The sequence below is a fragment of the Eimeria necatrix genome, genomic scaffold, assembly GCF_000499385.1.
Source record: "Eimeria necatrix Houghton genomic scaffold, Enh_scaff879, whole genome shotgun sequence".
NCBI lineage: Eukaryota > Apicomplexa > Conoidasida > Eucoccidiorida > Eimeriidae > Eimeria > Eimeria necatrix.
The window spans coordinates 1-15187 of NW_013654681.1; the positions used below are offsets into that span (position 1 = coordinate 1).

At 57.0% G+C, this 15187-nt stretch overlaps 4 protein-coding genes across 4 annotated transcripts; 1 reads left to right on the plus strand and 3 right to left on the minus strand.

The window, feature by feature from the left end:
- Positions 1–67: 67 nt before the first annotated feature.
- Positions 68–4963, minus strand: ENH_00080640 (endonuclease/exonuclease/phosphatase domain-containing protein, putative; the record flags this gene model as incomplete). Its single annotated transcript, XM_013583281.1, has 4 exons — positions 68–237; positions 455–869; positions 1100–1617; positions 1982–4963. Coding segments are annotated over 4 exons (4085 nt in total), but the record flags the coding sequence as incomplete, so codon positions are not given.
- Positions 4964–6498: 1535 nt separating this feature from the next.
- ENH_00080650 (hypothetical protein, conserved) lies at positions 6499–9326 on the minus strand (the record flags this gene model as incomplete). Its single annotated transcript, XM_013583282.1, has 6 exons — positions 6499–6960; positions 7372–7467; positions 7721–7808; positions 8022–8122; positions 8649–8776; positions 8924–9326. The coding sequence occupies 6 exons, from the start codon at positions 9324–9326 to the stop codon at positions 6499–6501; spliced, it is 1278 nt and encodes a 425-aa protein (XP_013438736.1).
- Positions 9327–9740: 414 nt separating this feature from the next.
- On the plus strand, positions 9741–12652 carry ENH_00080660 (hypothetical protein, conserved; the record flags this gene model as incomplete). The annotated part of the gene is made up of 4 exons (XM_013583283.1): positions 9741–11603; positions 11714–11779; positions 12014–12182; positions 12342–12652. 4 exons carry the CDS (start codon positions 9741–9743, stop codon positions 12650–12652), a joined length of 2409 nt encoding a protein of 802 aa, XP_013438737.1.
- A 1213-nt stretch (positions 12653–13865) lies between these two features.
- On the minus strand, positions 13866–15015 carry ENH_00080670 (hypothetical protein; the record flags this gene model as incomplete). The annotated part of the gene is made up of 3 exons (XM_013583284.1): positions 13866–14057; positions 14389–14623; positions 14933–15015. 3 exons carry the CDS (start codon positions 15013–15015, stop codon positions 13866–13868), a joined length of 510 nt encoding a protein of 169 aa, XP_013438738.1.
- Positions 15016–15187: the final 172 nt, after the last annotated feature.

Below are 15187 nucleotides of genomic sequence, written 5' to 3' on the forward strand. Positions count from 1 at the left end.
GGGCGGGCCAACCCCCAACCCCGCCCCCAAACCCTAAACCCTAAACCCTAAACCCTAAACCCTAAACCCTGCCTGCTGCAGCTGCGCGCGCTCCAACTCCTGCTGCAGCTCCGCCAGCAGCAAAGAATCTCCGGAAAAGAAAATGTAATCCAAACAGCCGCAAAAGTGCGGAGTGAAGTTCGTGAAGGCCGGCTCCAGGTGTACGTACACCCCGCCGCCCCGCAACAAACAACCGCCCTGCACACAAACCCTAAACCCTAAACCCTAAACCCTGAACCCTAAACCCTAAACCCTAAACCCTGAACCCTGAACCCTAAACCCTAGACGCTGAATTCTAAACCCTAGGCGCTGGCCTGGGGGAGGCGGGAGGGGCTGGGGGAAGGGGGGGAGGGGAGCCGGGAGCTGGGCTAAACCCTAAACCCTAAACCCTAAACCCTAAACCCTAGGAGCTCACCAGGGCGTACGCGGAGACGAGGTTGAGGGGGCGGCGGGGCCTAGGGTTTACGAAATTAGGGTTTAGCAAATTAGGGTTTACGAAGCTAGGGTTTACGAAGCTGGGGTTCGACGGCTGCTGCAGCTGCGCGAGCTGCTGCTGCAGCTGCTGCCGCTGCTGCAGCTGCGCAAGCTGCTGCTGCTGCTGCAGCAGCTGCAGCTGCGCAAGCTGCTGCTGCTGCTGCTGCTGCTGCAGCTGCAGCTGCGCAAGCTGCTGCTGCTGCTGCTGCTGCTGCTGCTGCTGCTGCAGCAAAGGGCCCCACAAACAGTCTCTTGTAATAATTTCGTAAACAGCAGAATCGGGTTTGCTGTTGAAGTCGCCGCAGAGCAGCAGCGCGGGCGAGACCGACAGCCGCGCCAAACACTCTTCCAAAACCCTGCACACAAATTAGGGTTTAGGGTTTAGGGTTTAGGGTTTACGGTTTAGGGTTTAGGGTTTGCCTGCTGCGCACAGCTGCCACGCCCTCACCCGCTCTCTCAACTCCAGCAACGAAGGGCCACGACACGGGCTCGCCTCTCCCGTAAACCCTAAACCCCAAACCCTAAACCCTAAACCCCAAACCGTAAACCCTAAACCCCAAACCCTAAACCCTAATTTTTGTCTTACGCGAGCAGCGTTTGCGTTTGCCAAAGTTTGACGTCGTTGGACTCGGGGCTGGCGGTGATATGGACATTCGTAACGAGCAGCAGCCGCTGCTGCTGCTGCTGCTGCTGCTGCTGCTGCTGTTGCTGCTGCTGCTGCTGCTGCTGCTGCTGGCCCTGCTTGAGTTCGAGCAGCAGCAGGAGCGCGACGTTGTCCTTCATGAACCTCCTGGAGTCTCCCTGGAGGAGTTTCCTGTCTGCTGCAGCAGCAGCGTGCTGCTGCTGCTGCTGCTGCTGCTGCTGCTGCTGCTGCTGCTGCTGCTGCAGGCGCGCAAAGGCAGCAAACTCCACTGCAGCAGAGTCCCGCAGCAAGAACTTGTCTTGCAAATAAAATGCTGCCACTCCGTCGTTGGTGTACCTCCCGCTGCTGCTGCTGCTGCTGGCAGCAAACACTGCAGCAGCACGGCGTTTGTAAACCCCCAAGTAGCCCAGCGGAGTCAAAGCCGGCAGCAGAAACTCCCCAAACGCCTCCGGCTCCACCTCCTGCAAACCCTAAACCCTAAACCCTAAACCCTAAACCCTAGGCCCGCTGCGGGGGGAGCGGAGCGCCCGAAGTGGAAAGCTCCAAACCCTAAACCCTAAACCCTAAACCCTAAACCCTAAACCCTCGGGGCGCAGCAGCTCGCACCGGAGAGCTCCAACCCCCAAACCCTAAACCCTAAACCCTAAACCCTAAACCCTAGGGGTTCAGCAGCGCGCCGCGGAGGCAAAACGCCGAGCGCCGCGAACCCGAAGAGCTGCAAACCCCAAACCCTCACGGCCCCAAACCCCAAACCCTAAACCCCAAACCCCAAACCCTAAACCCTAAACCCTAAACCCTAAACCCTAAACCCTAAACCCTCCCTACCTGGAGGCAAAGGATGTCGGGGCGCATTCTTTGGATTTCTTCTGCAATTTTCTTTTTTCTGTAAACCCAAGAAAGAGCAAAAGAGTCGCAGTGGGGAAAAGAAGCAGCAGAGCCGTAAAGTTCCGCGAGGATGTTCCAGCTCATCACGCTGAAGCTGCTGCTGCTGCTGCTGCTGCTGCTGCTGCTGCTGCTGCTGCTGCTGCAGCTGCTGCTGCTGGGGGCGGCGGCGCTGCTGCTCGCGGCGGAGGTGCTCGCAGCGGTGCTCGTGCTGCTGCTGCTCTCGAAGCTGCTGCTGCTCTGCGAGTCCCCATACGCCCCCGCTGCTGCTGCTGCTGCTGCTGCTGCTGCTGCTGCTGCTGCTGCTGCTGCTTTCTGCAGCGGCGCTCCCGCTGCTGCGCCCTGCGCCCCAGGCAAGTCGTAGCCAAGAGCAGCAGCAGCAGCAGCAGGAGCAGCAGCAGCAGCAGCAGCAGCTAAACCCTTCGTGCTGCAGCCGCCCCCCGTCGACACATCCAAACCCTCCAAACCCTCAAACCCTAAACCCTCAAACCCGCAGAAACCCTTAACCCCGGGGGCCCCCAGGGGCCCCACACCCTGGGGGGGCCCCCCTAGCCCTGGGGGGGGGCCCCCAGGGGCCCCCTGCAGTTGGGTTTGGGTACTGGGGGGCCCCTGGGGCCCCTTGCCTGTCAGGAGGGCTTTGCTGCTAAGAGCCATGTGAAGCGGCGGCTGCTCTGCTGCTGCTGCTGCTGCTGCTGCTGCTGCTGCTGCTGCAGGTGGGGAAACGTGGGTAAAACCCTTTCTTAGTATTGAGTCAAGAATCTCTCCTAGGGTTTGGGGGGGCCCCCAGGGGGCCCCCTCGGAAGCAGCAGCAGCACAAAAGAGATCGCCGCGTTTTTGCAGCTGCTGCTGCTGCTGCTGCTGCTGCTGCTGCAGCTGTGGGTGGTACTGCTGCTGCTGGAACTGCTGCTGCTGCTGCAGGAGCAAGTGCTGCCGAAGCTGCTGCTGCAGGCTCAGGTGCGGCTGGTGCAGTTGCTGGGGCTGCAGCAGCAGCTGCTGCTGCTGCAGCTGCTGCTGCTGCAGCTGCTGCTGCTGCAGCAGCAGCAGCTGCTGCTGCAGCTGCAGCTGCTGCTGCTGCGGCACCCGCAGCAAACGCCTCGGCGCGGGGGGCCCCACAGAAGGAATACAAAAAGCTGTTTTGACTTTATGGACTTCAATGCCTGCTGCTTCAATCCACTGCCACAGCAGCTCCTGCTGCTGCTGCTGCTGCTGCTCCTGCTGCTGCTGCTGCTGCTGCTGCTGCAGCAGCAGCAGCAGCTCCTTCGGCACCACTGCTGCTTCAAACATGAACTGCCGCCCCAAGTCACTCAAATAGGGCCTCAAGTTCTTTTCATAACTCACAACAGACCAGGGGGGCCCCCCGGGGGGCCCCTCAGAACCCTCGGGGGGCCCCCCTGGGGGCCCCCCTGGGGGCCCCCCTGGGGGCCCCTCCGGGGGCCCCTCCGGGGGCCCCCGAGGAGGGGGCCCCCCCGGGGGCCCCCCTGGGGGGCCCCAAGGGTCTGTTGGCGGCAGCAGCGCGAGGTGGGGCTCTGCTGCTGCGCTGCTGCTGCTGCTGCTGCTGCTGCTGCTGCTGCTGCTGCTGTTCTGGGGCAGGCCGTAGACGAAAGGGTTTGGGTGTCTGTGGGGTTTGCTGCCCGGCTGCTGCTGCTGCTGCTGCTTCAGCTGCTGCTGCCCCCTCCTGAAGCACTGGTAGCAGCAGAAGCAGCGCCAGGTGTACGTACACTGCATTGCTGCAGCAGCAAAAGGGTGGAAGCAGCAAACAGCAGCAGCAGGACTTCTGCTCCACCGATAGGCAACAACGCAGTCCCCCTCCTCCCCTGCTGCTGCTGCTGCTGCTGCTGCTGCTGCTGCTGCTGCTGCTGGCTGCTGCTGCTGCTGCTCCTGGCCGCTGTCGCTGCTGTCGCTGCCGCAGCCCCCGCTGCTGCTGCTGCTGCTGCTGCTGCTGCTGCTGCTGCTGCTGCTGCTGCTGCTGCTGCTGCTGCTGAGGGCCTCGCTGCTTATCACTTTCCCCTGCCGGTCCCGCAGCAGCAGCAAAGGCCTCATCTCAAACCCTTCCACAGGCACCATGGGGCCCTGTGGGGCCCCACACCAGGAAAGGTGGCAGCGAACAATCGACACTGCTGCTGCTGCTGCTGCTGCTGCTGCTGCAGGAGCTGCTGCTGCTGCAGGAGCTGCTGCTGCTGCAGGAGCTGCTGCTGCTGCAGGAGCTGCTGCTGCTGCTGCTGCTGCAAGCGGCTTCTCAACGATAGAGGCAGGGGCTTCGGCTGCGCCGGCTTGCGGCGGTGCTGCTGCTGCTGCTGCTGCTGCTGCTGCTGCTGCTGCTGCTGCTGCTGCTGCTGCTGGTCTCCCTTGGCACTCTTCGGTGGAAGAGTGCCCGTCGGCAGCAGCAGCAGCTGCTGATGCTGCTGTTGCTTCTGGTCCCACTGAAGAAGCGCCATCTGCTGCTGCTGCTGCTGCTGCTGCTGCTGCTGCTGCTGCTGCTGCTGCTGCTGCTGCTGGAGCTTCTTTCGGCCTAGACACAAGTTCCCTGCTGCTGCTGTCGCTGCTGCTGTTGCTTCTTGCGTCGCTGCTGCTGCTGCTGCTGCTGCACCCCTCAGCCGGCATCCTGCGTGCCTGAGGAGGCAGCACCGCTCTTGCTGCTGCTGCTGCTGCTGCTGCTGCTGCTGCTGTTGCTGCTGCTGCTGCTGCTGCTGCAGGGTGGGACAGCCTGGGGGCCCCTGGGGGGCTACTGAAGGCGCTTGCAACGCCCGTGCTGCTGCTGGCGGTAGTGTTGCTGCAGCTGCTGCTGCTCCTTCTGCTGCTGCTGCTGCTGCTGCTGCTGTGAGATCTGGAGAGAGCAGTTTCTGCTGCTGCTGCTTTTGCTGCTGCTGCTGCTGCTGGCCGCTGTGGCTGCTTCGCAGCAGCTTCTCTGCGGCTAGGAAGATTCATTGCAGGCAAAAGCAGCAAAGGGAAAAGCTAGCAGCAGCAGCAGCAGCAGCAGCAGCAGCAGCTGCTGCTGCAGGGTCTAGGGCGGCTGTTGTTGCTGCTGCTAGTTGCTGCTGCTGCTGCTGCTGCTGCTGCACTTGCAGCTGCTGCCGCATAACCGCGCGTGGTCTCTCCCAGCTCTGCGACGAAAGCCGTAAACCCTAAACCCTAAACCCTAAACCCTAAATGAGGGAATACTTCCCCACACTCTGGGGCCTCTGGAGAAGCAGCAAGAATTATTATTTTGTTTTTATTTTTTATTTTATTTTATTTTTAAATCAAAACCAAAAACAGCTCCCCTGAATATCCCGCGATCTCGCCAGCATGCAGCCCCAAACCTAAACCCTAAACCCTAAACCCTAAACCCTAAACCCTAAACCCTAAACCCTGCCCCCAAACGCAGACGGTGAACTCCCAGTTATAGAGAATCTTTTCATTTAAGTGGCCGTTACCTAGGGTTTAGGGTTTAGGGTTTAGGGTTTAGGGTAGGGTCTAGGGTTTAGGGTTTAGGGGTTAGGGTCTAGGGTTTAGGGTTTAGGCGGCTCTCGCTGCGTCTCCTGCTTTGAGCTTTTATCTTTTAGTTCTTTTTTCTTTTTAATTTATTTAATTTATTTTTTAATTCAAATATCATAATCATAAAATAAAATTCCCTTTTTATCGCAGCTAAACCCTAAACCCTAAACCCTAAACCCTAAGCCCTAGAGCCTACGTCCTCATCCCAGCGACCCCGAATCCGTAAAGCCTGAACTCAGGCTGCTGCGCCCTAAACCCTAAACCCTAAACCCTAAACCCTAAACCCTAAACCCTGAGGGCTTCCAGAAGCGTGGCTGGGGACTTTAGATTTGGCGAAGTTTGCAGATTTCTCCAAATGATTTAAAAGAATTATAATTTAAATTAAAACTTTCAAATAATTAAAATGATTTTAATTTAAATTAAAAGTTTTAAATAATTAAAAATGATTTTAATTTAAATTAAAAACTTTTCTTTTGCTGCAGCGCTGCTGCACTCCGCGTACACCTGCGGGGTGTACGTACACCTGAATCTGTGGCTAACCCTAAACCCTAAACCCTAAACCCTAAACCCTTTTTGCACTTTTGCAAATTTAAATAATTCCTTCTAAACCCTTTTATAGTGTTTAAAACCCTTTTTTAATTTTTTTTAAACCCTCCTGAACTCCTCCTTAATCTCGCCGAAAAACGCGGCTTAGCTGGACCCTAAACCCTAAACCCTAAACCCTAAACCCTAAACCCTCAATCCTCGTTCCTGCACCTGCTAAAGACGAAAACCGAGACCCTAAACCCTAAACCCTAAACCCTAAACCCTGGAGGCTCAGCCCGAACAGATAATGGCCTCTGGATGCATGCAAAGGCGAGTCAGATCCCGTTCAAACCCTAAACCCTAAACCCTAAACCCTAGGCCACCCGCGGCAACTCGCGCAGCGGCCTTTGCAGCGCAGAGGCCTAGGGTTTAGGCTTTGGCTGCAGCAAAACCCCAGCCCACTACTGCGCTTCCTGCTGCTGCTGCTGCTGCTGCTGCTGCAGCAGATCTTCATCCAGGCGTCTCCTCCTAGCAGCAGCAGCAGCAGGACTTGCTGCCGCTGCTGCTGCTGCATCCCCCGCGTCTGCTGCAGCAGCAGCAGCAGCAGCATCAAGGGAAACTTCTTCTGAGTTCCGCTTTCTGCTAGTAGTTGCTGCTGCGTCATCGCCTTCCTGCTGCTGCTGCTGCTGCTGCTGCTGCTGCTGCTGCTGCTGCTGCTTTCCTTGAAAAGAGGAAGCAACTGACCCATCTGCTGCTGAGTCTGGCTCAGTTTCCGTTTCCGTTTCCTGGGCCACTTCTGAGGAGCAGCGGCGCTGCTGCTGCTGCTGCTGCTGCTGCTGCTGCTGCTGCAGCTGCAGCAGCTCGCCGAGCCAGTCGGTGCAGCAGACGCAGCAGCAGGGCTCTTCTTCGCTGTCGCTGCTGCCTTCATTTGATTTATTTATTTTATTTATTTTATTTAAATTTGTTTTATTTATTTTATTTATTTTATTTATTTTATTTATTTTATTTGTTTTATTTGTTTTATTTATTTCTTTTCGCTGCAGCGAAAAGAAACCCCCGCGAGCCCCCGCCAGCCGGCGCGCCGCCTCCGTCAGCTCCGCAGACACCTGCAACCCAAACCCTAAACCCTAAACCCTAAACCCTAAACCCTAAACCCTAAACCCTAAACCCTAAGCCCTGAACGCTGCGTGCTAACCCGGAGCTTTATGTATGCTCGGTTGTGCGGGGGCAGCGGTGGAGGTTTAAAGCTAGATTGGGCTTGCGAGAAGGCTGCGCCTCGAAACGCTGGTCACAAACCCTAAATTAGGGTTTAGGGTTTAGGGTTTAGGGCTTACGGCGTTTGCCGCGGCAATGCGTTCTGCAATAACGGGATCGTCTGGCAAGGGAGGAGACGAGGGCTCCTCGTAGCAGCAGTCCCGGACACGCAGCAGCTGCAGCACAAACCCTAAACCTTAAACCCTAAACCCTAAACCCTAAACCCTAAACCCTAAACCCTAAACCCTAAACCCTAAGTTCTCGTAGAAGCAACAGACCCACGCCGAACTCCCGAAAGATACAGACGCGCAAGCATACCAACGGGAAAAAATGAACACGGGCAACAACCAAACCCTAAACCCTAAACCCTAAACCCTAAACCCTAAACCCTAAACCCTAAACCCTAATCAGTATTGAATTGCTTTTTACTTTTCTAAAGGCGAAGAACAGCTTTTCCACCTCGCGGTGAGGAGGGTTTGAAACGACCTCGCACAGACGCTGCAGGGTCAAGGGCGGCCTGCGCAAAACCCTAAACCCTAAACCCTAAACCCTAAACCCTAAACCCTAAACCCTAGATCCAAGACGGTGACGCTGCTGCTGGACCTTTAGGGTTTCAGGCGAGGGTTTTAGTTAAGGGCGCTGGTGCCATTAGGGTTTAGGGTTTAGGGGTTGCTGAGGGGCCTAGGGTTTGCAGAACAGCAGGGTTTAGGGTTTAGGGTTTAGGGTTTACTGGCTGAAGGAAAGCACCAACGCAAGAAGATAATCCCTTGAGCTTTCCCACGAGAAGAGCCGCAGCTGCCGCTGCTGCTTCTTCCCCAATACTGTGAACAACTGCAGCAGCAGCAGCAGCAGCAGCAGCAGCAGCAGCAAATCCGCTAGAAGCAGCAGCAGCAGCAGCAGCAGCAAATCTGCTAGAAGCAGCAGCAGCAGCAGCCCCCCAGCAGCAGCAGCCGCAGGAAGAGCAGCGTTTGCTGCTGCTGCGCCTGCGGGCGCGCCCCCCCCCGCCGCCCAACCCCGACCCCCCCCAAACCCCAAACCCTAAACCCTAAACCCTAAACCCTAAACCCTAAACCCTCACGTCGTGGACTTGCGCAGCAATCACAACTTTCACGAGGGGCCAGGGATACAGCAGCACATTTGCTGTTTTGATGTCTTTGGTGATGTCTGCAACATCTTGAGGGTTTGGCAGCAGCAGCGAGGGTTTGGGGGGGTCGCAGCTGCTGCTGCAGCAGCAGCAGCTGCTGCTGCTGCTGCTGCTGCTGCTGCTGCGGCCCTCTGCTGCGCCAGCTTCCAGCTCCGCGCCTGCTGCTGCTGCTGCTGCTGCTGCGGACGCAGAGTAACCCATGCAGCCGCAGCCGCAGCGGCTGCTGCGGCCTCCTGCTGCTGCTGCTGCTGCTGCTGCTGCTTCCCCGCCATCTGCTGCTGCTGCTGCTGCTGCGTCTGTGGGCCCCGGGGGCTCCTTGACTTTGCACAGCAAAACAAATGCTGCGCACAAAAAGAGAAATAAATAAAAGAATTAAAAGATTAAATAAATAAATAAATAAATTAATTAATTAATTAATTTATTAACTAATTAAAATAAATAAATTAATTAATTAAAAATAAATGTTGAAGTGTTAAATAGGGGCGCACATATCAGCCGCTCGAGGCCCAGCCTATACACGACGGCATTTGGATCTGCTGCTGCTGCTGCTGCTGCTGCTGCTGGGGTTTCTGCTGCTGCTGCTGCTGCTGCTGTTGACGCTGCTGCTGCTGCTGCTGCTGGTGCTGCTGCTGCTGCTGTTAACGTCCCGCATGAGGGCTCTTGCTTGGCAGTGGTGCTGCTGCAGCTCTTGGCGTTGTTGTTGTTTGTGGTGCTGCTGCTGCTGCTGCTGCTGCTGCTCTTGCTGCTGCAGCAGCTGCTGCTGTTGGTGCTGCTGTCGCTGGTGCTTGCATCGCTGGTGCAGGGTGTCTGCTGCTGCTGCTGCTGCTGCTGCTGCTGCTTTGGGGGGGCGGGTGCGCCCGAAGGCGAGTTTCCCGGGCTGTCGCCGCTCATTTTGGGCGCGAGGGTTTAGGGTTTAGGGTTTAGGGTTTAGGGTGTAGGGCCTAGGGTTTGAGCCCCCATGGGGCTTGCCCGGTGCTCCCTGCGGAGCGGCGGCGCACCATAGAAGACCGCGGTGCAGCGGCTGCAGCAGCAAAGAGAAAACAAATAAAAACAAATAAAATAAATAAATAAACAAATAAATAAATAAAAAAGGAAAAATAAGAAAGAAAGCCGAGAAAAGAGCAGCAGGTGCAGCGCAGCAACCCCGCCTGCATGCGCAGCAGCTCTTCGGCTGCGGCGGCTCCAGCCCCGAGCCGCAGCAAACAGCAAATGGAAAAGAAGGGGAAATTGAATTTATTAAAAGTATTATTATTATTAGGAGTTCTCAGCAGGGCGAACTGCAGCGGCGGCGGAGGCAGCAGCAACATGCAGCAGCAGCGGGGGGCCGCCAGGCTCTTGTCGCGGCTCGCCGGCGCGCCTCGCGGCGCTTTCCAAGTTCCCCGCAGCTCCGCTAGCGGACTTTCAGTTCTTTCTTTTGCAGAAAAAGAAAGAACTGAAAGTCCGTTGTGGCTGCGCGGCGGCTGCGCGGGCGCGCGGGGTGTACGTACACCCCGCGCCGCGGGCTGCGCGCGCGCCGCCGCCGCGGCTTTCCGCCGCTTTTCCTCCGAATCCGGCCCGATCTCCCCGCCCGCTGCTTCTCTTTCATTGAATTCCGATTATTCGTCCGCGGAATCCTCGAAAAAGCCCGCGGAATGGGGGCGAACCGGCGCGGCGGCGGCGGGCGCGGGCGCGGCGGCGGCGGCGGCGGCGGCGGCCGGAAAGCAGGACTTAGTGCGGACTTCGCGGGTTTTTAAAAAGCGACTGCCGCCCAACTTCGTCTCCGAAACTTTTATTCCGCATTTGGAAGACCAGATCGTCCACATGGCGCCTTCTTTCTCCGTCGTTCAACTCGGCGAGGTGGGCGCGGCCTACGGCCGGCTGCCGCCGGCGCTGCGCGAAAAAGAAGTCGAAAGGGAGCTTTTGAAGCACTTGCGGTTGAACTTGCGGAGTGTACATACACCTGAGGAGGTCTTGGCGGCGGCGTCGCTCATGGAGCTCTTCTTCGCCGGCGACGCTGCTGCTGCTGCGGACGCGCAGCAGCAGCAGCAGCAGCAGCAGCAGCGGCGCGGCTGGCTGCCCGCGCTGCGGCGGCGCAGCAGCGGCGTCGAGCCGGACTTGTTTCTGCTGCTGCAGCAGCAGCTGCAGCAGCAAAAGGGGCTGCTGCTGCGGCTGTCTGTGCTGAACTTGTTTTCCCTCATCCGCTGCTACTCCAAAGCCCTTGCTGCTCCTGCTGCTTTCTCGCTGCAGCAGCAGCAGCAGCTGCAGCAGTTCCTCCAAACCCTCCGCCAAAGGGCCGACTTGCTGCTGCACTGCCACCACCCCCACGAGCTCGTGGCCATTGTTGCTTCCATCGCCACCTACGGCGCTGCTGCTCTCCCGCAGCAGCAGCAGCAGCAGCAGCAGCCGCAGCAGCAGCAGCAGCAGCAGCAGCAGCAGCAGCAGGGGGGCAGCAGCAGCATGGCGGCGCTGGTGTCTCGGAACCCGCACATGGCGGTGCTGCCTTTGGTGCTGCAGCAGGTGGACATACACCTGAAGTTGAACAACTTTTCTTTTTTCCAAATCTTCCAGCTGCTGCATTTGCTGCAGAAGTGCAGCATAAAGCACGAGTTGCTGCTGCAGGAGTGCATTTGCTTCTTGCGCAGCGGCAGCTACTCGCCGAAGCAGCAGCAGCAGCAGCAGCAGCTGCGCCGCCACCTGCAGCAGCAGCAGCAGCTCCTCCAGCAGCAGCAGCAGCAGCTCCTCCAGCAGCAGCACGGCCACGAACGCGCGCAGCAGCAGCAACAAGAACAGCACCACCAGCTGCAGCAGGACGAGCAGCAGCAAGACCACCAGCAGCAGCAGCAGCAGCAGCAGCAGCAGCAGCAGCAGCAGCAGCAGCAGCAGCAGCAGCAGGAGGATTCCTTAAAGGTCGACACTGCCAAATTGGCCCAAATGAGTCCTGCAGAAGTTTCGGAGTTCTTCAAGGCGCTGGGCCAGCGCATCCGCAGCAAAGGGCTGCTGCAGCAGCAGCCGCAGCAGCAGCAGCAGCAGCAGCAGCAGCCGCAGCAGCAGCAGCAGCAGCAGCAGCAGCAGCAGCAGCAGCAGCGCAGCGTTGCTGAGGGCCTCCCGCCCTCGCTGCTGGTCAAAATCGCCTGGTGTTTAAATCAGCTGGGGGAGTTCGAGAGAGTGGAGCATATTTTAGAAAAGCCAGTAAATAAATAAATAAATAAATAAATAAATAAATAAATAAATAAATAAATAATAAATAAATAAATAAATAAATAATTTAATTAATTTGATTTGTTTATTTGCTGCTGCAGATTTTGAGGGCTGCGGCGAAATTCGGGGCCGTAGACTTCGCCCGACTCGTGCAAACCCTTCCTCCAGTAGGGTTTAGGGTTTAGAGTTTAGGGTTTAGGGTTTAGGGTTTAGGGTTTAGGGTTTGCAGCTGTTTGGAAATTAAAGTTAGTTGGCTCATCAGTCGCGCCCGCTTTTGCTGCTGCTGCGTCTAATCTTGCTTCTCACTCCTCGGTGCTGCATCCACTGCTGCTGCTGCCGCTGCCGCTGCTGCTGCTGCTGCTGCTGCTGCTGCTGCTGCTGCTGCTGCTGCTGCTGCTCAGGGGGCCCCCGTACTGGACCTGATCTGCAGCAGACTGGCAGCAACAATTCCGCAAATGCGTCTTTTCGATTTTTTGTTTTTTGTGGTTGGGGCGGCGAAGTTGGGGTGTCTGTACACCCCGGAGCTGCGGAAGACAGCAGCAGCAGCAGCAGCAGCAGCAGCAGCAACAGGTAAGGAAGCGCGCAAGGCCGCAGCATTGCTGCTGCTGCACCAGCAGCAGTGTTGCTGCTGCAGCAGCAGCAAAAGTGTTAACGAAATGAAACTAATGCATGCATGCGGAGCAGCAAATGGGAAAGGGTTTGCTGCTGCGCGCTGCGGTGTACGTACAGCTGGGAACGCGCTGCTGCTGCGGCCAGCAGCAGCAGCAGCAGCAGCAGCAGCAGCAGACACGAGAACTCTTGTGGAGAATTACTTTTTGGAAAAGAAAGAAGAAATAACTCTTTCTCAAGTGGGGCATTTGGAAAAGGTTTTCAAACAAATTGCGCCTTCGCAGCAGCACGCGCAGGACTTGCTGCTGCTGCTGCCTCCAGACCTGCTGCAGCAGCTGCAGCAGCAGCAGCAGCAGCACCAAAGGCACCGCCGCCACCGCCAGCAGCAGCAAACAGACACTCCTGCTGCGCCCCCAGGCGAAGCTGCGTGAGTCCAGGCAGCTCAAACCAGCAGCAGCAGCAGCAGCAGCAGCAGCAGCAGCAGCAGCAGCAGCAGCAGCAGCAGCAGCGGCAGAAGTCCCGCGAAACTTCAGATCATTCGAACTATATATTTACTTTTGCTGCTGCAAGTCTCAGCTTTAAGTGTTTACTTTTCGAAGCCGCTGCTGCTGCAGTCCTTGCTGCTGCTTGATAAAAAGAACCACGCTAGACTAGCAGCAGCAAATAGCTGCTGCTGCTGCTGCTGCTGCTGCTGCAGCTGCTGCACACGCAGCAAAGGCAACACTACAGCAGCAGCAGCAGTTTAGCAGTTGCTGCTGCTGCAGACGTGGCAAAATCGACACTAGGCTACCAGCAGCAGCAGTCCAGCGGTTGCTGCTGCTGCTGCTGCTGCTGCTGCTGCTGCTGCAGACGCGGCAAGATCAGCACTACATATACTACCAGCAACAGCAGCAGCAGACCAGTGGTTGCTGCTGCTGCTGCAGACGCGGCAAAACCAGCACTACCCTACCAGTAACAACAGCAGCAGTCCAGCTGCTGCTGCTGTTGCTGCTGCTGCTGCTGCTGCTGCTGTTGCTGCTGCTGCAGTCGCGGGAAGCAAATAGCAAATGAGAAGAGGGTTGGAGCAGCAAAAGTAAAGTTGGAAAAGGCGAAGAAGTTCGCCGATTGCAATTGTTTGAAATTAAATTAAATTCAAACTTAAATCAATTGCAAGTAATTAATTACCTTTACACATGCACTTAGCTCGACTTGCTTGGCTCTTGCTGCGCTGCTGCTGCTGCTGCTGCTGCTGCTGCTGCTGCTGCTGCTGCTGCGGGCGCAAAGGAAAACCTTTGTTTGCTGCTGGGCCCCACAAGCTGCTGCTGAAACGTTTGGTGGAAAGTGAAAATGAAAACAAAGAAATGCAAATAATGAAAAATGAAATGAAAAGAAATTGCAAAAGAAGCGACACCTGCATGCATGCATGCATGCATGCATGCATGCATGCATGCATGCATGCATGCACCCGGCTGCAGCAGCAGCGCAGCAGCAGCAGCGCAGCAGCAGCAGCACGCCGCGAATCCCGTGGCTGCCGCAGCTCCGCGGCGCTCTGCAGCCTCCGCCTTCTCCGCCTCCCCTGCCGCTGCCGCTGCTGCTGCTGCTGCTGCTGCTGCTGCTGCAGCGGTAAAGGGCTGTGGGGCGAGTCTGGGGTGTACGTACACCGCGTCAGCGCAGCGCAGCGACGCAAATGGCAGCGCCTTTGCCTGAGCCGTCATCTGCTGCTCTCAAAAGAACTTTTTCGGAGTTTTGGCCAATCAAATCTTTCAAGAAACTTCGAATGCGAAGTCCATACCACTCGTTGCGAACATACAAAGACCCGTCCACGGCCACAGTCACTCCGCCGTCTGTCTCCAGGCTCTGCAGCAGCAGCAGCAGCAGCAGCAGCAGCGGGTAAGCAGGGACAGCAGCAGCAGCAGCAGCGGGTAAGCAGGGACAGCAGCAGCAGCAGCAGCAGCAGCAGCGGGTAAGCAGGGACAGCAGCAGCAGCAGCAACGACCAGCACCCAGCAGCAGCAGCAGCAACGCCGAGGACACCGCAGCAGCAGCAACACCCCAACTCCCCAGCAGCAGCAGCAGCGCCCCAACTCCCCAGCAGCAGCAGCAGCGCCCGAACTCCCCAGCAGCAGCAGCAGCACCCCAACTTCCCAGCAGCAGCAGCAGCAGCAGCAGCAGCAGCAGGAGAGGCTGACCCTGGTGCGCTGGACGAGTACTGCGATGGCTACTGCTGCGAGCGCGGCGGATCTGTCGAAGACGGCGAAGCCGATGCGGCGCATCACTGCGAGCGCCGCTGCGTCTAAGTCCCAACTCCAGCACTCTTTGAGGAGCATTTTGCAATTGCTGGCCAGTGCGGGGTCGTTTTCCTGGCCCGGAATGAGGCTCGCGGCCAGCACCGCGGCTTGCTTCGCGTCGAACGAGAACTCCTCACTGACACCGCAAAAAACAAGAAAACGGAGAGTTCTAGTGCGATTTGATGCGCTATTTCCGACTTTAGTGCTTTATTTCCGATTTTAATTACTTATTTCCGCTTTTTTCCGAGAAAAAACGCAAAAATCTGCAGCTTTCCGGAAATTCAAGTTCGCGGCGCGCGGCGCAGCTGCCGATACACCCCAGCGCGCCGCGGGGAAGAGCCCCCGATCTGCCCATTTAATTCCGTTCATTTCTTTTAGTTTAATTTAATTTGCATTTTAATTCGCAATTCAATTCTTTTAAACCGATTTTCAACGCAGAACTCACCGAGCCTTCGCCGGAGCCGCAGCCCCGAAGATCTCCAGGGTCAGCAGCCGCACGAGCTCGCCCAGGTAAAACCCGGAAATCATCTTCTCAAAGAGCTGGTGCTTCTTATTCGGCGACTTGTCGTCAATCTGAAATTAAATTAAATTAAATTAAATCCAATTAAAACAAATCAATTCAAATAAATTCAAAACAAACCAGACACAGCCCCCACCCACAGCCGACACGCCCCCCACACCCCCCAGCACCACCCCCACC